The 22,536-nt window shown below is 50.4% G+C and overlaps 1 protein-coding gene across 3 annotated transcripts in view; it reads left to right on the top strand.

Moving 5' to 3' along the window:
- ST8SIA5 (ST8 alpha-N-acetyl-neuraminide alpha-2,8-sialyltransferase 5) overlaps nucleotides 1–22,287 on the top strand; it is a 61,428-nt gene extending 39,141 nt beyond the window's left edge. For 2 of the 3 annotated variants that reach the window (XM_068993862.1, XM_068993861.1), the window contains 6 exons: nucleotides 235–327; nucleotides 9,597–9,683; nucleotides 15,646–15,790; nucleotides 19,739–19,851; nucleotides 20,537–20,629; nucleotides 21,819–22,287. In XM_068993862.1, coding sequence (XP_068849963.1) covers nucleotides 235–327; nucleotides 9,597–9,683; nucleotides 15,646–15,790; nucleotides 19,739–19,851; nucleotides 20,537–20,629; nucleotides 21,819–22,287 — 1,000 coding nt within the window. The remainder of the gene's footprint in view (nucleotides 1–234; nucleotides 328–9,596; nucleotides 9,684–15,645; nucleotides 15,791–19,738; nucleotides 19,852–20,536; nucleotides 20,630–21,818) is intronic. The other variant, XM_068993863.1, reaches the window with a different exon arrangement.
- The last annotated feature ends 249 nt before the right edge of the window (nucleotides 22,288–22,536 follow it).

The raw sequence follows: 22,536 nt of genomic DNA, 5'->3' as shown, positions 1-22,536 counted from the left end.
ATACTCCCAGGGTAGTAGGGGTGCCAAGAGTAATCAGCCAACCAGTGATTAAACCAGTGGGCCTGGAGGCAGACCCCCATCAGGTCATTTGCTGGGGAGGGCTGGTTTGCTCTATGTTATTACTTTGATGGGACACCACCCCTCTGCCCCCTATTCCTGCCTGAGAACCCCAACAGGTTCCCGGGAGTCTGCCCACTTCTCTGTGTAGTAACCTCTGTCCCTGTTGGTTCCCAGGTACTTTGAATTTTACGAGGGCCCTTTTGAGTATAACTCCACAAGATGCCTGGAGCTGAGGCACGAGATCTTGGAAGTGAAGGTGCTCTCCATGTGAGTGTGGCTGGGTGGGTGGTGGGTGCTGGCCGGTGCATGGGGGGGTGGGCAGGGCAGGGGCTTGGGTGGGGCATGGCCCAAGGAAATAGGACACTTGGTGGCTCATGACAGAGCAAGAATTAGGTCTGCTTCCCCAGGGCCTCTGGCATTTGGAGAGCCCCGGAGGGCTGGATGTAGGGATGACTGTGTTTTATGAAAAATGTCAAGTTCGCAAGGTCACCTCTGGTGACTGTGTTCCAGTCCCTGGCTCAATTACCAGCCTCCACAGTTATCATCACGGAGCTCTCTTGTATAGAAATTGAAGAGGACACAGGAGTGTCTGTCCTGAAATTCAGTACTTTGTGGCTTAAGCATTGACCTCTTGCTATTGTCTTTTAAAAATTTTATATTTATTCATTTTTAAAATTATTATTTAAAGCATACAGCTTTCAAGTGGTACAGTTCAGTTCACTCACTCAGTCGTGTCCGACTCTTTGCGACCCCATGAACCACAACACGCCAGGCCTCCCTGTCCATCACCAACTCCTGGAGTCCACCCAAACCCATGTCCATTGAGTGGATGATGCCATCCAACCATCTCATCCTCTGTCGTCCCCTTCTCCTCCTGCCCTCAATCTTTCCCAGCATCAGGGTCTTTTCCAATGAGTCAGCTCTTTGCATCAGGTGTCCAAAGTATTGGAGTTTCAGCTTCAACATCAGTCCTTCCAGTGAACACCCAGGACTGATCTCCTTTAGGATGGACTGGGTGGATCTCCTTGAAGTCCAAGGGACTCTCAAGAGTCTTCTCCAACATCACAGTTCAAAAGCATCTATTCTTCGGCACTCAGCTTTCTTTATAGTCCAACTGTCACATCCATACACGACTACTGGAAAAACCATAGCCTTCACTAGATGGACCTTTGTTGGCAAAGTAATGTCTCTGCTTTTTAATATGCTGTCTAGGTTGGTCATAACTTTCCTTCCAAGGAGTAAGCATCTTTTAATTTCATGGCTGCAATCACCATCTGCAGTGATTTTGGAGCCCAGAAAAATAAAGTCTGACACTGTTTCCACTGTTTCCCCATCTATCTGCCATGAAGTGATGGGACCGGTTGCCATGATCTTCGTTTTCTGAATGTTGAGCTTTAAGCCAACTTTTTCACTCTCTTCTTTCACTTTCATCAAAAGACTCTTTAGTTCTTCTTCACTTTCTGCCATAAGGGTACAAAAGGGCATAAAGTGAGAAGCCCCCTTTCCACAGACCTCCCCTCCCTCAGTCTCCTCCTCAGAGGCCACCCATGTATCTTCGAGCATCCTTCCAGAAAGTCCGCATAAACCAGCACCCAGATAGCAAGAGAACTGTGCCTGCCCCTCCCCACCCCAGTGCATCGCTCTTTTACAACCTGTGCGAGGGAAGACACATTACATGCTGGACACTCACTCACAGGACTGCCAGGAGTTGAGAAGAGTCTGTGCCCTGTTAATCATGACAGGATACATGTTGACTTGAAAACCATTACTGTTGACCCTTGAACAAAGCGGGTTTGCACTGCACGGATTCACTTATATGCAGATGTTTGGCGAGAATTCTGCAGTGCTACTCGAGGTTGGTTGAATCTGTGGATGCAGAGGAACTATGGATCTAGAGGGCTGCCCACAAGCCCTGTGCTGTTCAAGGGGCAACTGTACACTCAGATGTGGAAGAAATCGGAGCCAGGCAGTGCTGGGCGCTAATGTGGACTCAAGGAACCCTGACAGGATCCTGGCACCACTATCAGGCCCACAGGCAGGAGCCGCTGCTCCTTTAGCCATTTGACATGATCACGTGATCACGTGGGTCATTGAAAGAGCATGGGCCTTGGGGTCAGGCAGACTTGGGGTCTAAAGCCCACTTGGGCCTTAGCAGCTCTGCATGTTTATACAAATCACTCAACCTCTCTGAGTCTTTCCTTTCCTATAAAAATGGAGCCACTATTAACCTACTTTTAGGTTGCAGTAAAGACTAGCTGAAATAACATATGTGAAAGTATTGTGTTGGCCAAGAGTTCATTCAGGTTTTTCCATATGATATCACAGATACATAGCCCAGGAGTACATGTCACAGCAGCACACACAATAGGTGCTCAATAAATGTGAATGTTTCGCCCCCAACTCCTTTCCTTCCTGGAATCAGCAGCAGCAGCAGCTTTGCTGACATTTACAGACCCCATCAGCTTAGTTGTACAGGGAAGTTCTGGGGATAAGGCCAGGTGTCCAGCTGGGATCAGCGGTATTGTTCACAGTCCCTGTTCTGACCAGGGGTTGGGGTTAAGGCCAGGTATCCAGCTGGGATCAGCAGCGTTGTTCATAGTCCCTGTTCTGACTGAGGGTCTGGGGTTAAGGCCAGGTGTCACCTGGGATCAGCTTCATTGTTCATGGCCCCTGTTCTAATCGAGGGTCTGGGGTTAAGGCCAGGTATCCAGCTGGGATCAGTGATATTGTTCATGGTCCCTGTTCTGACTGAGGGTCTGGGGTTAAGGCCAGGTATCCAGCTGGGATCAGCAGCATTGTTCACGATCCCTGTTCTGACCAAGGGTCTGAAGCTTCCAGAGGAAGCCGAGGAGGGCCACCCTCTCTATCCATCCCACCCAGCCCTGAGCGGACCACACCATGGAGGGGGCAAGGAGTTAACTGGGCCAAGAGGATTCCAGATGAGGGGGATGGTGCCTGCAGAGGCCTGGGCCAGGAAGGGCCCGCTGTGTCCCAGGCTCTGAGACCGGCCTGAGGGGATACCAGAACTGGGGTGCTGGAGGGCAGGCAGGGCTGGAGCTTGTGAGTCCTGCAGTGCCGGCCAGGATCTAGATTTTGTCTCTGTCTGAGGGCCAGGGGGCCCTTGGGAGGGTGGGAGGAGTAGGCTGCGGTTGGTGTTGGATATGCTCTGCCGAGGAGCTGTGACTTGGTGACCAAGGTGGCTGCCTGGCCCCCTGTCGGGAGCCAGAGGTGTAAGCAGAGAGCCGGATCTTTTCTCAGAACTCCAAGATCTTAGGCCCTTAAATGTCTCAGCCTGGAAAGCCGGGGCACTGAGACCATAACCAAGAGTTCACAAAGGGCGAATAATTAATTCTTAAAATTATAAGATGCAGACAGTTTCTTCATGGCTGCCTCAGCATCCAGACAGGAAACCTGAGAGACCCTGTGAATGGGCCATCCTTCTGTTACAGCCCACACCTCTACCCCACATATTTCCTGTGTGTTTGCATGAGTCCTTGTATTGGTTTGCTGAGGCTGCCACCACACAGTACCCCCGACCAGGGGGCTTAGACCACAGAACTTTGCTTCCTCTTGGCTCTGGAGGCTGAAGGTCTGAGATCAAGGTCCCGGCAGATTAGTTTCTCCTGAGGCCTCTCCCCTTGGCTGATACGTGGCCATCTCCTCTCTCTTGCAGGGTCTTCCCTCTGTACCCACGTCCTAATTTCCTCTTATTGTAAGGACATCACTCGTAATGGTGTAGGGTCCACCCTGGTGATGTCATTTTAGCTTAACCACCTCTTTAAAAACCTTATCTCCAAATGGAGTCACATTCTGAGATCTTGGGGTTTGGGGCTTCAGCATAGGAATTTCAAAGAAGCTATAACACGGTCCATAATAGTCCTATCAGAGGGATCATGTTAGAAGTTCCCTGGGCCCTTAAGGGGATTCCCTCACATCTCAGTCTGTAAAGAATCTGCCTGCAATGCAAGAGACCCGGGTTCGATCCCTGGGTCGGAAAGATGCCCTGGAGAAGGAAATGGCAACCCACTCCACTATTCTCACCTGGAGAATCCCATGGACAGAAGAGGCTGGCAGGCTACAGTCCGTGGGGTTGTGAGAGTCGGCCACGAGTTAGCGACTAAACCACCATCACCACCAGGCCCTTTGTTTCAAGCCTAAATCTCAAACACTGTGGGGTGTGATAGAACCTCATCCCGCCCCGCACCGTCTGTGCCCACCCTCTGTCCCTTGTCAGGACCTCGTGTTAGTGGTTATGAGGCCTCTGTGTGTCTGGCTCTAGGTGTCTCTGCCTTTGGGGTACCCTCTCTGGTCTCCTGAGCTGAGTGGCCGTCCCAGCTGGTAACCTCTGGGCCGTGTCCCTCCTGTCTCTTTCATGTCAGTTGCCCTCCATGTGGTCCTCTGGCCCTTGAGTCTGGGCCCTTGTGGTGGGGGAAACAGGCTGCTTTTCAGGGAGCAACAAGCCCAGTGACTCCTTTCCTGAGTCCTCAAGCTGAGGTCAGTGGGCTCCCCCAGAGCTGAATCTTAGTGGTTCTGATGCCACCTGGGCACCTGTGGGCTTCACTGTGGTCCAGCCCAGAGGCAAGAGCAGTGCTCACAGTGGAGACCATGAGTCATCAGGAAAAGGTTAAATCTCCATCTGCGAATGGAAGGCGCTGGACGGATGTGCCCAGAGGCCCTTCTGGTACATGCATGTCAGCTGGCATCCCATCTGAGGAGACAGGGCAGTGTGTGTGATTCATCTGGGAATGATTCTGATACAAAATTGCTCCAGTCAATGGTAAAAATCAGTCAACTGAAAACCTCCCACATGGTAAGGGCCTCATTCCCTGACAATGTCAGATACAATGAGGACTGACTCTATGATGATTTGTTGCAAAATCACATTGTCCCTGATACTTGTAAAATTTATTTTTGTTTTATTTCAGCCATTCTAGGGCCTCTTTAGTTTTAAACCAATTGCTGCCTGTGCTTACACACAGATAGCACCATGCATGCCTGGGACCTCACCCTGGGTCTCTCCTGCCACCCTTTCCCCATCTTTCTGGCCTGGGGAACCCAGGCAGAGCCTCACAGAGACCAGGAGAGAGGCTGGGAGCAGCGCCGGCAGCCCTCTGGGCTGGGACGTTCCTTTGCGCCCATGCTTCTCTGAGTTGTTGCCTGGCCCTGCCCAGGCTCTGGACGTGTCTGTTAGACGAATGAGTCGGTGGATGAGACCTAGGTGGGGGCAGAGGAGGCCACGGAGGAAAAGGGGAAGAAAGAAGGAGGAGGACGAGCGGATGGTCATCATCTCGCACACGGCTGGGAAAATCAAGTAGCTACCAAAGTTTATAGTAATAAAAAGTGATGGTTTCTGCCCACACCCCCTCCCCCAGCCCTGCTCCTTACAACTCTTGGCTGTTTCTTCTGGGAGTCACCTCGTCCCTCTCAGTCCTCTGCATGCCACGGTCGCCACGTTTAGTGTCCGCTGATGTCCTTCTCTGCTGGGTGAGGATTCCACCCCCTTACGCAGCCCAAACACTCCCTCCACCCCACTTTTCCCAGTTGAGGGGTCCTGCTATTTTTAGTTCTTCTATCTATAGATTGCCTAGATAACCTATTTCTTGTTCTATCAAATACTGGCAGTATCTGTTGGTTCTGTCCTTTGTTAAGAGGAGGGTATCTGGCTTTAGTCATACATGAATTTACCTTGAGAATGTCAAGGCTGATGACATTTACATTCTATTTGTAACTATAGCAAGCCTTTCTTGGGTTTTCTCTATGGGCTGACTCTAAAATTTGAAGATCAGAAAATAATGATTCCTATTGCCTTTCTTGTAGATTTCCACCCCTCCTCGTTTTTTTCTTTTTTTTCCTGGAGCTTCTAGTCATCTTTTTCCTTTTGAACACTTTGTCTCTCCCATGCTCAACTTTTCCCCCCTGCCTCTCCGTCAACTAGGCATTCCCCCAAGGGTTTCCCTTCATCCTCTTTATCCATCCTGGACAGGCTGCTCTCTGGGTGGGTCACACACAGTTGTCACTTCCCTTCTCTGCTCCGTAGATTGGATTCACCCATAGCTCCTTCTTTCTTGGTTTTATGCCTTCATTTGCTGCTGCCCATGCTCAGGTAAATTCCCCCAAACTGGTGGGTAATGGTTGAGTCCTTCTGTGTACAAATGATGTAATTCTCTTATTTGTTGATTTGGCGGCGTTGGTATTTTAGGTGAAGATTATTTATCCCCAGAATGCTGATGACCTTACCTTCTCCATCATCTCCTAGGGTCCAGGACTGTGTGAGCATATGGTGCTAGTTTTTCCTTTGGGTGTGATCTGTTTTTTTTCTCTCTGAGTCTTTACAGGTCATGACGGTTCTGGAATATCAGAACCTGGGCCTCAGGATACACACTCATGGAGACCTGTTACTCCAGAGCTCACTCCAAACTCTTGAACTTTCTCTTGGGTTTCTTTATATTTCCTCCTCCAGTTTTCTTCCCCTCTTCTTTCTGGTACCTCTAAGAGTTGTATACCTCTGGATTGCTCCTTGAATAGCTTTTCATCTCATCTTTTCTCTCTTTGCCTTTCACTTCTACGTTCTGAGAAAATTCCTTGAGTTCGCCTTCCAACCTTTTCTAATGACCTTTTTTTCCCCAAGAACTCTGTTTTTTAGATTGTTCTCAGGACAATCTAGTCTTTTTTATTCCTCTTCTGGAAAATAGTCATGTCTTGGGAAAAAGGGGTTAAATGCCTGGGATCAACCTTTCATCTTAAAGGTAAAGGTGATCTTCTGCATTTGTAAAGCAATTTATAAAATATTTTATACATATTATCTCATTTGATCTTTCTGACAAAGATTTCATTTGATCTTTGAGATCCGCAGGGCAGAGGTTATTATATCTGTATTACAGATAAAGCAGCTGAGTCTCAGAGAGATTAAATGACTTGTCTGAGGTCATATTGCCGATTGGGAATGAAACCAGGATTCCAGGCTGGGTGTCCAGGCCCAGGTCTTGGTCTAGTGTGTGACAAGGCCTTTGGAGGTACAGAGAATGGGGTCTGGACCCTGATAAGAGTTGAACGTGGGACCCCAGCCTGCAGTGTTGCCAGGGTTGTGTTTCCAGGAGGTGGTTGAGGCCTTGGCCAAGCAGGATGCTCTGCTGGGGACCTGTGGGTGACAGGAAGAAAGGGAGGGCGGCAGTGTGAGTGAGGGTGCCACTGTGTAATGGCCCCTCTCCTTCGATGTCACCCGAGCTCAAGAGGCAAGAGCTGCTGTGGGAGGTTTGGGAAAGCTGGAGGGAAGACGTCCGGATGCTAAAGCTGCAGGGCAGGTTCCTGCCCAGGGCCTCTGCACTCACTTTTCTCTCTGTTTGGAATACTTCCTTTCCTAGATATTTGTGTGGCTCACTCCTGCACAACTGTAGGTACTAAGTTTTACAGCAAATCTCTAGAACTTATTCATCTTACATAATTAAAACTCTGTAACAAATTTTCATTACTCCTTCCCGGAGCCCCTGATATCTATCACTCTGCTAAGAGTGACTGTTTTAGTTACCTTGTGCAAGCAGAATCATGCAGTATTTGTCCTTCAGCAACTAGCTTTTTCACTGAGGATAATGTCCTCCAGATTCATCCACGTTGTCACATATGGCAAGATTTTCTTCTTTTTTAAGGCTTCATAATATTTCATACTATGTATAGAATGCCTTTTCTTTATCCACTCATTTATCAGTGACCATTTGGATTGTTTCCATGTCTGTCCTGGTTATTCTGAATGATGCTGCAATGCACATAGGGGTGTAAGCATTTCTTTAAAATTCTGATTTCAGTTCTTTTGGATATATACCCAGAAGTGGGATTGCTGACTATAGTGTATTTCTGTTATTAATTTTTTGAGGAATCTCCATACTCTTTGGCCTAGTAGCCATACCATTTTACATTCCCACCAACAGTATAGGTCGCTTTTCCCTATACGCTTGCCAATACTTGTCATCTTTTTTTTTTTTTTAATAATAGCCATTCTAATAAGTATGATGTGATATTGTACTGTGGTTTTGCTGTCCATTTCCATGATGATTATTGGTATTGACCATTAGTAAGTCTTCTTTGTAGAAATGTCTTTTCAAATCCTTTGCCCAATTGAAAATTGGGTTCTTTGGTTTTTTGCTATTGCTTTGTAGGGGTTCCTATGTATTTTGGATATTAACCCCTTATCAGATATGTGGTTTGCAAATATTTCCTCCTGTTCAGTAGACTGTCTTTTTACTCTGTTGATTCTTTCCTTTCCTGTGCAGAGCTTTCCAGTCTGATGGAGTCCCACTTGTCTATTTTCGCTTTTGCTGTTTGTGCTTTTGGGGTGGTATCCCACGTATCTGCTTCCCGTGTGTAAGGTCTATGCAGGCAGGGAGTTGCTTTGTTCACCGCAGTATCTCTAGATCCTGCCATATTGGGGAATTCGATAACATTTATAGATTTTATTTGAACTCAGACTTATTGATTCATTCATTAATTTATTGATGTACTCAACAAATATTTACTGCTCATCTCCTATGAGCCTTAGCACTGGAGACACAGTCAGGCATGATGCCCTGGCCTGGTATTTACTATTTAGCGGGAATGGTCAGGCAGAAGTAATGACAAGTTATAGGTTTCCCACAAAGCGGAGTGCAGGGGGCTGTGAGTGAGCATCAGCATGATAACTCAGTTTAACAGAAGGTTGTCCAGACAGAAGTTTTCTCCTCTTTTCCTGTCACTGGAAATTGTGATCTGCCCTTGGGAAAAGAGAAAGAGAGGGGCACTGTGTCCTTGCAATCAGCCCTACTGTGTGCTGAGCGCAGTGTGGGGTTATCTACAGATCTTAAGAAAGTGGTCTCACACCCTCTACAGACAGATGTTCTTGGGAGAACAGTGCAGGCCTGTGTAGCAGGCATTTGAGGAAGGATGTTTTGAAATGTACCCAGATTGTTTTGATCACAGTAGTAAGACACATGGACACACAAGACTGTCGTGAAGGAGCATGTTCTTTGCTCACAGATCCCTAGAGACAGGAGGCATGGCATGCCACTCAGGGATGCATGGGGAAGCACCAGGACTGGTCAGGAGGCAGGAGGGGTGAGGGGAATGCATGGGTGAGACCCTTTATTGTGGTTTTCTTGGGAAGGAATGGACAAGGTGGGATAAAAAGGTTTAGGATTGGCTAGTTTGCATGATTTCAGTGAGCTCAGTGCGTAGGGCCTGCCCCTGGTTGTCTGATCCCTAGCACTGGGCTGATGAGGGCAGGGGGCTAGTGGCTCCATTCATAAAGGAGTTGGTTGACGGTGTGGACTCTGGATTGGTTGGTGTGTGCATGGAAGGCAGGCTTGTTGGAGGGTGCTTTTCTATCTCTAGGAGTTCACTAGGCTCCAGATGCCAGAGAATCAAGGGTTTTGCAAATTAGAAAATGCAGTGAATACAAAGGACTAGCCCAGGACTTGGCATAAGGGGGGACAGGAAGGGAGCGTGTTGGGGGATGGTGACACTGTGTCCAGCCTGGCCCTTTCATGCACTCTCTGTTCTCTACTCCTAAGGGTGAAGCAGTCGGAGCTGTTCGACAGGTGGAAGAGCCTCCAGATGTGCAAATGGGCCATGAACATCTCTGAAGCCAACCAGTTCAAGTATCTATGACTCATCTGTCCTCCCCAGCCCTTCCACGTTTGTGGTTCTCCTGGCCACCTCTTCAGATCTCCCTCGTCCTGCCAGGCCAGCCCCCAGGGGGCATCTTCCCTGTAGCTGGCCCTAATTGGGCTTTGAAAACTGGGGGGGGGGGGGTTCTGACTCAGCACATAGGCTGAGGCTGGCACCTTGTGGGGCACTGTCCCCCGTGTTCCTGCCCTTAGTCCTGGCATCACTGGTGCCTGGTCGGTGCTGTCGTCTCCAGTACAGCCCCTGACCATGAGGTGAGATGCACGAGGTCTCCAGCTAGCCTGTGCTCCTTACGAGTCTTCCATGGCTTTGCCCCGCTTCCCACCCTGCCCCTGGGGCAGCTGCTCCAACTCAGCAGCATTCTTCCTCTCAGAGCACTTGGCTTCCTACGGCCTAGACCAGCCACTGGAGCAGGGCTATACTTTATTCTTGAGCTTCTCTCTAACTGAAATTGACAGATTGCAAGCTCCCAGGAGGCAAGAGCTGTATCTTAGTGTTCTGCTGTCTTTGAGAGCTAAGAAGCTACTAGATGTCCAGTCTCTGTGGTTAGTGGTGAGCTGTAGGGTCTGCTCTACTTTAAAATTCTGGGCACTTCTGGTATGCTTTTCTTCAATTTAAGTCTGAATTTGGCAATAAGGAGTTCATGATCTGAGCCACAGTCAGCTCCTGGTCTTGTTTTTGTTGGCTGTATAGAGCTTCTCCATCTTTGGCTGGAAAGAATATAATCAATCTGATTTCAGTGTTGACCATCTGGTGATGTCCATGTGTAGAGTCTTCTCTTGTGTTGTTGGAAGAGGGTGTTTGCTATGACCAGTGCATTTTCTTGGCAAAACTCTATTAGTCTTTGCCCTGCTTCATTCCGCATTCCAAGGCCAAATTTGCCTGTCACTCCAGGTGTTTCTTGACTTCCTACTTTTGCATTCCAGTCCCCTATAATGAAAAGGACATCTTTTTTGGGTGTTAGTTCTAAAACATCTTGTAGGTGTTCATAAAACCGTTCAGCTTCAGTTTCTTCAGCATTACTGGTTGGGGCATGGACTTGGATAACTGTGATATTGAACGGTTTGCCTTGGAGACAAACAGAGATCATTCTGTCGTTTTTGTGATTGCATCCAAGTACTGCATTTCGGACTCTTTTGTTGACCATGATGGCTACTCCATTTCTTCTGAGGGATTCCTGCCCGCAGTAGTAGATGTAATGGTCATCTGAGTTAAATTCACCCATTCCAGTCCATTTTAGTTCACTGATTCCTAGAATGTCGACGTTCACCCTTGCCATCTCTTGTTTGACCACTTGCAATTTGCCTTGATTCATGAACCTCACATTCCAGGTTCCTATGCAATATTGCTCTTTACAGCATCGGATCTTGCTTCTATCATCAGTTATCTCAATGCAGAGTTCCAAAGAATAGCAAGAAGAGATAAGAAAGCCTTCTTCAGCAATCAATGCAAAGAAATAGAGGAAAACAACAGAATGGGAAAGACTAGGGATCTCTTCAAGAAAATTAGAGATACCAAGGGAACATTTCATGCAAAGATGGGCTCGATAAAGGACAGAAATGGTCTGGACCTAACAGAAGCAGAAGATATTAAGAAGAGGTGGCAAGAATACACTGAAGAACTGTACAAAAAAGATCTTCACGACCCAGATAATCATGATGATGTGATCACTAATCTAGAGCCAGACATCTAGGAATGTGAAGTCAAGCGGGCCTTAGAAAGCATCACTGTGAACAAAGCTAGTGGAGGTGATGGAATTCCAGTTGAGCTGTTTCAAATCCTGAAAAATGATTCTGTGAAAGTGCTACACTCAATATGCCAGCAAGTTTGGAAAACTCAGCAGTGGCCACAGGACTGGAAAAGGTCAGTTTTCATTCCAATTCCAAAGAAAGGCAATGCAAAAGAATGCTCAAACTACCACACAATTGCACTCATCTCACATGCTAGTAAAGTAATGCTCAAAATTCTCCAAGCCAGGCTTCAGCAATACATGAACCGTGAACTCCCTGATGTTCAAGCTGGTTTTAGAAAAGGCAGAGGAACCAGAGATCAAATTGCCAACATCCGCTGGATCATGGAAAAAGCAAGAGAGTTCCAGAAAAACAGCTATTTCTGCTTTATTGACTATGCCAAAGCCTTTGACTGTGTGGATCACAATAAACTGTGGAAAATTCTGAAAGAGATGGGAATACCAGACCATCTGACCTGCCTCTTGAGAAATCTGTATGCAGGTCAGGAAGCAACAGTTAGAACGGGACATGGAACAACAGACTGGTTCCAAATCGGAAGAGGAGTACATCAAGGCTGTATATTGTCACCCTGCTTATTTAACTTCTATGCAGAGTACATCATGAGAAACGCTGGACTGGAAGAAGCACAAGCTGGAATCAAGATTGCCGGGAGAAATATCAATAACCTCCGATATGCAGATGACACCACCCTTATGGCAGAAAGTGAAGAGGAACTCAAAAGCCTCTTGATGAAAGTGAAAGAGGAGAGTGAAAAAGTTGGCTTAAAGCTCAACATTCAGAAAACGAAGATCATGGCATCTGGTCCCATCACTTCATGGGAAATAGATGGGGAAACAGTAGAAACAGTGTCAGACTATTTTTTTGGGCTCCAAAATCACTGCAGATGGTGACTGCAGCCATGAAATTAAAAGAGGCTTACTCCTTTGAAGAAAAGTTATGACCAACCTAGATAGTATATTCAAAAGCGGAGACATTACTTTGCCGACTAAGGTCCGTCTAGTCAAGGCTATGGTTTTTCCTGTGGTCATGTATGGATGTGAGAGTTGGACTGTGAAGAAGGCTGAGCGCTGAATAATTGATGCCTTTGAACTGTGGTGCTGGAGACTCTTGAGAGTCCCTTGGACTGCAAGGAGATCCAACCAGTCCATTCTGAAGGAGACCAACCCTGAGATTTCTTTGGAAGGAATGATGCTAAAGCTGAAGCTCCAGTACTTTGGACACCTCATGCGAAGAGTTGACTCATTGGAAAAGACTCTGATGCTGGGAGAAATTGGGGGCAGGAGGAGAAGGGGACGACCCAGGATGAGATGGCAGGATGGCGTCACTGACTCGATGGACGTGAGTCTGGGTGAACTCCGGGAGATGGTGATGGACAGGGAGGCCTGGCGTGCTGCAATTCACGGGGTCGCGAAGAGTTGGACATGACTGAGTGACTGAACTGAACTGAACTGGTATGCTTTTAGTACAAGAAGACCTCATTGAATGGAATTGACAGGATCCTGGGAATGTGTGTATAAAGTGGATTTCAGCAACTCGGGTCATAGTTTGAATGTGCTGAGGAGCCATCTGCATGAAGGAATCCTGCATAGGAAGCTGTGAAAAGCAAACAACATTGAGTGTTTTGTATTTTCTGTATAAGTCATTTCTTCCAGTTTGTTGCAGTTCTGGGCCAAGTCTAAAGGCGGCTTTAAGTGGCATGTTTTAGAAATGTGCTGCAGGTACCAGCAGCCCCTAACCAGAGGCCTCCCTGAGACTGCAGAAGCCCAGCTGAGGCTCAACAGTCGTTTGCAGAGTCCCACAAATCATAGATGTAGAATGCAGGGAAAAGGTCCAAGATCTGTGTTGCCAATGCAGCCCCAATTTCACCTTAGAGTGAAGCCTTATTGTGGGTGGTGTGTGACGGGGAGGCCCAGGCACACCGAGGGCACACTGGTGAGCACTGGACAGGGTCAGTGAGGTCAGGAGATGCCAGAGGATGTTGTCCAGGCTGAGAGCGGTACAGAAACGTCATCAGTGGGAGTCACATATCTAAGGAAATAATGAAGCCACCGGGAGATGATGTGGCAAGAGAAAAACTGGGATACGCGTGGGAGCCTTTGGCAGGGACTGGCCAGCACTATTTGGGGGGAGGCTCTGAGAGCTGAGCCCCTTCTGGCGGTGGGGGCGTGGTTCCAGGTGTGGGAGAGAGAAATGACATCAGGTCTTGCCATGTTCTATAATAGGTAAAGCTTCGAGGTCAGTGGTCTTCTGCCTTTGCTCTCATTACAAGCTCACTGATGATGAGATTCTAAACTGAGGTATAGGAACCTGGTGCAGTGGGGTGGGGTGGGGGAATGTGCTGGAACACAGGTGTGAGCATTCCAGTTCTAGGAAAGGAATCCTGTAACAGAGGCCCCCCCCTCCCCTACTGCTTGCAAATAGACACACTTGCCTCCTGGTTTATGTATCAGTCACTCGTGAGCTTGGTTAATATGAGTCAGTCTCCCTCACTGGGATTCTCACCAGTGGGCTGACAAGATGGACCAGCCAGATGCTGCTTTGAAATGCTGACCGGTGGCTCCTGCCTCACCAGGCCTCTGGCCTTCTCTCTGGAAAGCCTCAGTCACAACCCTCCCCAGGAAAGACTACTCCCTATGGCCAGCAACCAACTGAGCTCCTCTGTGAAGTCTCTGCAAGAGATGGAGTCACAAAAAAGAATGTGTATACCCTTCTCGGGCTTTGGAAGCTTGGAGTCACAGGATTACAGAGGGTCAGAAGAGCCAGCCCTGCATTCTCCAGATGAGGAAACTGAGGCCCAGAGAGGGGGGCAGACCTACCCTGAGCCCCACAGCTGCTGAAGGCAGAGCAGAAACTAGAAGCCAGGCCTCTCGATGCCAGGCTGGCACCCAGGTTTCCATCCCAGACTTTCAGCATGAACTTTCCAGAAAGCTTGTCCTCACCTTTGGTTAGTAGTCAACATCCGGGCTCCATGGAGACGGTGTTCCATTCCACCCAGGGCCGCCAGGAGGCTGGGTATAACTGTGCCCAGAGCCAGTGTTGTGGCGAGGAAGTGTGTCGTGGCCCACTGCTGCTGTTCTTGGAGAAAGTGGACCCTCGTGCTCTCATAGCCCCAAAGTGAGACGGGGACAGTTGGCATCCTTTGGCAAATCCAGCCCCTCTGTAGCCAGGGTGGGACTTGGGTCCCCAGAATAGGGGAGCAGGACGTGTCTAGGATCTGACCCCATCACCAAGCCTTGAAGGCACACTTGGGAGAATGCAGTGCCAGGCAGAACACCAGCTGCAGAGAAGAGAAAACCAGGCTTCTCCGGCCTGGCTGGCTCCCAAGCCTGCCTCATCAGCCCCACGCTCCCTCAGAGGCTATTTTCTAAGCCTGCTTGCTTGTCTGAGCTTTAACCCTTCTGTAGCTGATGTTTGGGTGTTTTTGTCAGTGAAAACCACAGGAATTTTTTTTTTTTAAATCATGAACCCCCAAAACCTTTTGAAAACCAGGTTCCACATTCTGTAAGAAGTCACCCAGTATCAACTCACCATCCAATTTCTGACCCCTCCCTATTCCTGAGACAGTTTCTAAGTCACTGAAATGGCTCATTTCTGTTGACTGTGTGTGTGTTGCTTTTTGACCATCAGGCAGGGTTAGCCTCGCCTAGAGTTAGTTATGGGGGCCAAGAACCAAGGAAGAGCTCCCATCCCTGGGTTTTCCCTTAGAGCTGGGTAAGGAAGTGTTTCTGGGAAGTAGTAGAAGCCTTGGCGGCTCTTGTGAAAGCTGACGTGGGAATGCTCCGCCCAGGGTTGGCAGGACCCGGTTGTTGACACCGATGTGTCTGACATTATGCAGAATCCTGACAGGCAGGGTCCCGGCCACCCAAGGACTTTCATTCAGGTGAAGAGGGAGTTGACAGAGGATAAAGCAAGTGGTACCCAGTCTGTGCTCTGGGACTTTGGAGGGCAGTGAGGCCAATGGGGACAGGGCAGCCGGGAGCTTACGGAGGGAGACCTGGCCGGACCTTGAATGGCTCGGGCATTGGGAGGGGTTCTGAAGACAGGGGACACACGAACAGGGGTGAGAAGGGGTGGGAGGGAAAGGATGGTGCTCCCTGTCCTCCCCGAAGGGCCTCCGTTCTGAGAGCCCTCTGTTCTCTGCCCCGTGTCAATGTTCTCTTCCTGTCCGTCTCCTGCCCGTCAGGTCCACTCTATCCAGGTGCTGCAACGCCCCCTCCTTCCTCTTCACCACCCAGAAGAACACGCCCCTGGGGACGAAGCTCAAGTACGAGGTGGATACTAGCGGCATCTACCACATCAACCAGGAGATCTTCCGCATGTTTCCCAAGGTGCTGCTTTGGGCAGGGTAGTCTGGGTGGGCATGGAGCTGACCCTGCGGGGCCTTCTGTGGCTGTGCCCAGGTGGCATGGCAATCACTCTGCTGTTCCCCTGTACCCAGTGGAACTGGGCTTGGCTGGCCATTCTCTTAGGCTCAGTAGACTGTCCTCTGGGGTTCCTGGGTGTCCTGAGCACACTGAATGCCAAATAACACTGGCTCTTATTTGAATGACTTTAGGCAAGAGAGTGGTTGTAAAGTTTTGATTATTGTCTTGCTTGCAAAGAACATCCTGAAGCTATCTGGGTGGAAGATTAAGCATTTGCTCCCCACCTGAGGGAGGCACAAGAGCAAAAACATACATGCAAAGGTCATGTGTGCAAGAAGTCACAACCATACAAAGCAAGGCACTGCCAGGTTGACCTCGTAGGGGCTGACCTTGTCTTGCCAGGCTTCACTCTCCCTGTCTGTAACACTGGAGTTTGGACTTGGTATAGTTTTGGCTTCTTAGAACAGAAAACCTAAAATATCAGACACTTAAACAGGAGAGACATTTATTATTATTTTTTCCTTTACATGCAAGAAGCCTGGAAGGAGGCTGTTCATTCAGGGCCTGTGCACGTCCCCTCCAGTCAGGGGGCCCACAGAATGAGGGGGCCAAGGGCTCACACCACAGAACCCAGGCATAGGCATTCACTTCCGGCCTGATCGTGGCTCCAGACTCTTGGAGGAGGGACTCTGTGCTGCATGTTCAGCTCTTCTGATGGTTACCTCCTGAAGGGGATGGTTCCATGCTTGTTTACAGGCACTTCCTGGAGCACTCTGGCCCAGGGCAGGGCGTAGTGGGTCCAGTTTGTAGACCTGCTGGCATGGCTGGGGGTTAGGGGGTGTGTTCAGGTCTTGCTGGGTGAAATGTGAAGGACTGGGCTGCCCAGCTTCCGGGACAGCTAATGAAAGAAAGCCCGGGGTTCCCTGCATTCTTGCTGTGTACACCAGGGTGCACTGGTGTGACTGGGCCTGGGGGTGGATAGGGCAGTACTAGGGGAGGAGCCGGGGCTGGAGAGGTGTCAAACACACCCTCCCACTGCAGTGCTGGAGGATGATGGGATGCAAGTCGTCTTTATGAGGTGGGTCTTGCAAGGCTGGGAACATGAGGCTGGTGACAGCAGGTGAACTTGCAGGTAATGCCAGTGGGTGACACGCAGCTCGGTTATGACATATGGATCCAAGGAGGGCCATGGGGAAGGGCTGGAAGGGGAGCAGGGGTGGCCAAATGTGCAGGCCATATGGTCTCTGTCACAGCCACTCACCTTTATCGTTCTAGCATGAAGCGGCCAGAGACAGGCGTAACCAAAGGACTGTGGCTGGGTCCCAATGACACCTGATTCCTGTTAGACATTGAAATTTGAATTTTATACATTTTAGACATCACAAAATATTCCTTTGATTTTTTTTTCCCATCCTTAAAAAGTATAAAATCCATTCCTAGCCTACTGGCTGTGTAGACATAGGTGGTAAGTCAGGTGTGCTCTGCAGGCTGTAATTTACCACCCCCTGGATTAGAGCATGTGACGTAGAAGTATTATCTGAACTTCCCCTAAGGTGAGTATTTCTTTGAGTTAAAAAAATATGCAGCTTCTCAGGCTCCTACCCTGACCCTGAAGATTCTGATTCTGTGGTTCTGGGATGGAGCCAAGGATGTATACTTCCAGAAAGTATGCAAGTGGTTTCTGATTTTCAGAAGCGTGGGAAACACTGACATAAAACATAGAACGCTTTTGGTCATTTCTCCAAAGATGGCTTTGTTTTATTCTCTTTCTGGGCAAAGTCAAACAGTGCAGTTTCCCGCACTGGCCGTGAGATGTCCTTGTTTCCTCTGTCCTAGTCCTGGGAGCCTGTCCCTCCAGGGAAAATATGCCAAGAAGGACAGTCTCCCATAGACAGGTACAGCGCCTCCTTTAGAGTTAGCTTAACTCCTGGTGATCTCATTGTATTTTCAGTCCCACTGAAAATCGTGGGATCTTCCATGATGCCTGTCTGGCAGCTGTCTCAGTGGAGGCCCCAGGTGCTGACTGGGGCTGCTCTCACGCAGGGCTGGCCAGCTGGGGTGAGCTAGGAGGAAAGCCACCCAGCAGTCTCTGGTGTCCGGGACATCCCATAATAAGCACCTGATGCCCTCACCCTTGGGCCAGGTACTGGGTGAGCTTTTCATCCACACCAGTGGCTGTCTATGTGTGGGGCAGGGAGGTGGGGACATTTGCCAATGTCTGGAGATGCTTTTGGCTTCCCTAGTAGCTCAGCTGGTAAAGAATCTGCCTGCAACGTAGGAGATCCCGGTTTGATTCCTGGGTTGAGAAGATCCGCTGGAGAAGGGATAGGCTATCCACTCCAGTATTCTTGGGCTTCCCTGGTTGCTCAGCTGGTAAAGAATCCGCCTGCCATGGGGGAGACCTGGGTTCAATTAGATTCTTTTGGTCATCCTGACTGGGGTGTAAGAGGCCAGAGATACTGCTAGGCTTCCTGCGGTGTGCAGTCAGCCCCCACAGCAAGGAATGAAAGTGAATGTGAAAGTCGCTCACTCTGGTCCAAAATATCAGTACTGCCGAGCTGAGCAATTCTGCTTTACGTCATCTCACTGAATTGCAGGAAATGTACATCAGTATCTGGGTTTTTTAAATTACAAAATTTAATTTGTAACAAATTTTACAAAAATTACAAAACCAAGTCACTGAGAGTTCAAGAAAACTTGCCCATGGTTCCCCCAACTCACTGTGGTGCAAAACCAGGATTGAGTTGGGTCCCTTAACTGGGGTGCCCAATCCCAGTTTGCCCCAGCCATTCCCAGTTTGACTGAGTCTAAGTCCTGCATTCCAAGCAAAGTGCCCCAGTCCTGGGCCAGCTGGGATGCTTGGTCACCCCTTGACTCCAGGTCTACACTCCTTCCCTGAGCCTGCCTGGTTCCACCTGCCTCGGGTTGCCTCGAGGCCTAGACTGGGGACATGGCAGAACTAGGTCTTTTAATCAGGCTAGTATTTGCTTTTTCCTGCCTATTTGCCTGTGGTCCCCTGGAAGGCAGGCCCAGGGAGCCTCTGTGGGCAGCTAGTGCCCAAACACAGGCAGCCCTGCCAGCTGAGGTGTGATGAGGTCAGAGTGCTGTGAGATGCTCCCTCCCAGTGCCCCCACGGGTGCATCATCACCAGGGTAAGTCCTGGGTTCCCCTGTGCTCAACATGCTTTCTCTGCAGAGATCCCAGGGTCGCTGGCTGTCACTGAAGTGGCTTTGCTTGCTCACCTCCAGTCTCTTGTCCCTGCTGCTGCCAAGTCCTGGCATCCATGCTGGCCTATGTGACTTCTTTGTCCTAGTTCTGTGCCCTCCCCACGGAGCTGAAAGGCTTCAGGGCCAGATTTAGGGCCCTGGTCCCTGGTGTCCTGCCCCCAGCTCTGCTGCTGTCATCCCCCAGAAAGTCTGCATTAAGCACGGCAAGAATACTGGAGTGGGTTGCCATGCCCTTTTCCAGGGGATCTTCCTGATCCAGGGATCAAACCTGGGTCTTCTGCACTGCAGGCAGATTCTTTACCATCTGAGCCACCAAGGAAGCATAAAATATGTGGACTAGAAGTCAAGGAAGCTGAGTTTCCAGACACCAGGGAAAACAAAGGCAAACAGGGTAGGCACAACTGTATGCTCTTCTTATTCGAAACTGGGGGCTTCCAGGGCTTATTGGAAAAGGTTGTGGAGACCTAGCTTCCCGTTCCAGCTCATTTGTAATTGCGCGTGGAACTCAGACAAGGCTTTTAATCTCTTTTCATCTGCAAAGTGGAACAGCCACTTCTCTCCCATGTTCCCTACAAAGCTGTCTCGTGGGGCCGTGGGTGTGGAGGTGGATGTGGGTACAGAGGGGAGGGCACCAGTGAAGGCGGGGGTGGAGCCACCTCTGACAGCTCTGCCCCTGTCTCCCCAGGACATGCCCTACTACCGGTCCCAGTTTAAGAAGTGTGCGGTGGTGGGCAACGGGGGCATCCTAAAGAACAGCCGCTGCGGGAGGGAGATCAACAGTGCTGACTTTGTCTTCCGGTAGGAATCACCCTGGGTCTGCACCTGCCACTTCTACCCCCACACCCCTCCTTCTCCATGCCCACCCCTTCTGGTGCCCCACCCTGTAATGCTGCCCTTTTAATCCCCACTTCCCACCCCTGCAAATCCTCATGCTCTGGGATGTCCCTTCCCCCTTCAGCTCCGTCCTGTGCAAGGGGTCAAACCTGTCAGGTCCTCAGTCTCCACATCTGTAAAATGGGAGCAAATGACATACCAGATATGAAGACACTGAGGACTCACAGGGGCATGCAGAGCTGTTAATGAGGTCGTCTGGGCAGCTACCTCTCTGGTTGGGTTCCCCTCTTCAAAGGTAGCCTTGTGACTGACATCAGTATGAGCTTCACTGTGGCCTTACCTAAGTTAGACACCCGTCCATGTATTTCTTCTTCCTCATGTAAAACCCCCTCTTATCTCTTTGGGGATTCTAGCTTACCTCTTTAAGTAGAAGACAGGTTGAAAATAAGAGTTAGGCCACTCAGGGTTGGTGAGGGAAGGGGTTGGACTTGCCCTTCTATGCCCAGGCCATGAAGATTCCACCCAGCTGGTTTCCTCTCTGTTCCTCTGCCCAGATGATCACCATCCCTTTCCTCCCCACGCCCCTGCTCCCCAGCTCCCTCTAGAACGACTGACTACATGCAGTTGGACCACTTTTTCTCTTCTGCAGGTGCAACCTACCCCCCATCTCAGAGAAGTACACCATGGATGTAGGGGTGAAGACAGACGTGGTCACCGTGAACCCCAGCATCATCACAGAGAGGTCAGTAGTCCTCTTTCTAGACCGGTCCTGTCCAATACGGTAGCTACTCATCATGCATGGCCACTGGGCACCATCCAGATTGAGGTGTGCCATCTCTAAGTGCAAAACACACCCTCGCTGTAAAAGATTTACTATGAAAAGAGGGTGAATCACACCTCATTACACTTTTATATTGATTACATATTAAAATGATAGTATGGGGGTATAACAGGTTAAATAAGATCTATTGTAAAAATTAATTTCACCTAATCCTTTCTACTTTTCTAAATGTGCTTCCTAGAACATTTAAAATCACATTTGTGGCCTGCCTGATGTTTCTCTCAGACAGCGCTGATCTAGACAATCTTCCCCTGGAGATGAACCAGAGGGCTTTCCAGTGCATCAAGGGGGCAGGCAGCTCCCTACAGGGAGTGCCCATGTGACACTGGGGAGGAACCTCAGGGAAAGACCTCAAGGCACCACCTCCGGCCAGCGGGTTCCCTCCTGGGGTCTGTCTGGGAAGCCTGGGGGAGGGGTTAAGGTGTTAAAACTTCAAAGAGGGCACAGTCACACCTCCAGGTCAGGAGAAGGGGAAGAGGAGGGGGAGGTGTTAAATGGGGACAGATGCCCACAACCTTTACAGAGTCAGCATTCAGAGAAGGGTGAGATGAGTCAGCTGGGAGGAGGGCTGTTTAATGTAGAGAGAAGGTTAGGGAGGGGCTGTGGGGAAGGGAGGGCTCCGGGGGCCAGCGGCTGGCTTGGTGTCCATCCCCGGGGACCTTGGTGAAGGCAGGCCAGGGGGGTGTCCCGAGGGGGGCTCTAGGGAAGGCCTCCCTCCCCCACTTCCCCTCTGAGCCCACCCGGGCACTCTCATCCGTGTGGGTTAAGGATTACCCTCCCCCCTGCAACCGCACCTCTGCCTCCCCCCGACCCCCGCCCGCAACCCCTCCCCCCCCCCCGCAGTCACACACCAGGTACGTGTCCCTTTGGGTCCAGACTGCCCTCTCCTGCACCCACTTAGAAAACTAGAACTGTGCCCGAGAAAGGCGGACATTCATCTGCTGAGTGACTGAGATCAAAGGAGGTGAGGGAGTGGGGGGTGGCCTTGAGAGACCGCCCCCCCCCCCCAAGCCCTTTGCGAAGAGCCCTGGGTCAAGGGTGGGCCAGCGAGGGCCCGGGGCCCCGTCTCACCCTGCGCGCGCCCCGGCAGGTTCCACAAGCTGGAGAAGTGGCGGCGGCCCTTCTACCGCGTGCTGCAGCTGTACGAGAACGCGTCGGTGCTGCTGCCCGCCTTCTACAACACGCGCAACACCGACGTGTCCATCCGCGTCAAGTACGTGCTGGACGACTTCGAGTCACCGCAGGCCGTGTACTACTTCCACCCGCAGTACCTGGTCAACGTGTCGCGCTACTGGCTCAGCCTCGGGGTGCGCGCCAAGCGCATCAGCACCGGCCTCATCCTGGCCACGGCGGCGCTCGAGCTGTGCGAGGAGGTGCACCTGTTCGGCTTCTGGGCCTTCCCCATGAACCCCTCGGGCTTGTACATCACCCACCACTACTACGACAACGTCAAGCCCCGGCCCGGCTTCCACGCCATGCCCTCGGAGATCTTCAACTTCCTGCACCTGCATAGCCGCGGCATCCTGCGCGTGCACACGGGCACCTGCAGCTGCTGCTGAGGGCGGCGCGGGCCTTCTGCCGGGCCCCCCAGCACAAGGGGACTCCCGGCACACGGAGCACCCCCGGCACACGGAGCCACGGTCTTCCTCGCCGGTCGGCAGGGCGGGGTGAAAGCCTGGCACTGAGGCTGGCACTCTCCTGGATGCTCAGCTTCAGACTTGGGTCCTGTGGGCTCTGGGAGGCAGGGATGCGGCAGGGCAGAGACAGCTCCGTGTGTACCGCCCCACCTGCCCCCCTCCCCACCACAC

Source organism: Capricornis sumatraensis, chromosome 21 (genome assembly GCF_032405125.1).
Source record: "Capricornis sumatraensis isolate serow.1 chromosome 21, serow.2, whole genome shotgun sequence".
NCBI classification, from domain to species: domain Eukaryota; kingdom Metazoa; phylum Chordata; class Mammalia; order Artiodactyla; family Bovidae; genus Capricornis; species Capricornis sumatraensis.
This window is presented reverse-complemented; position numbering and strand designations above follow the sequence as displayed.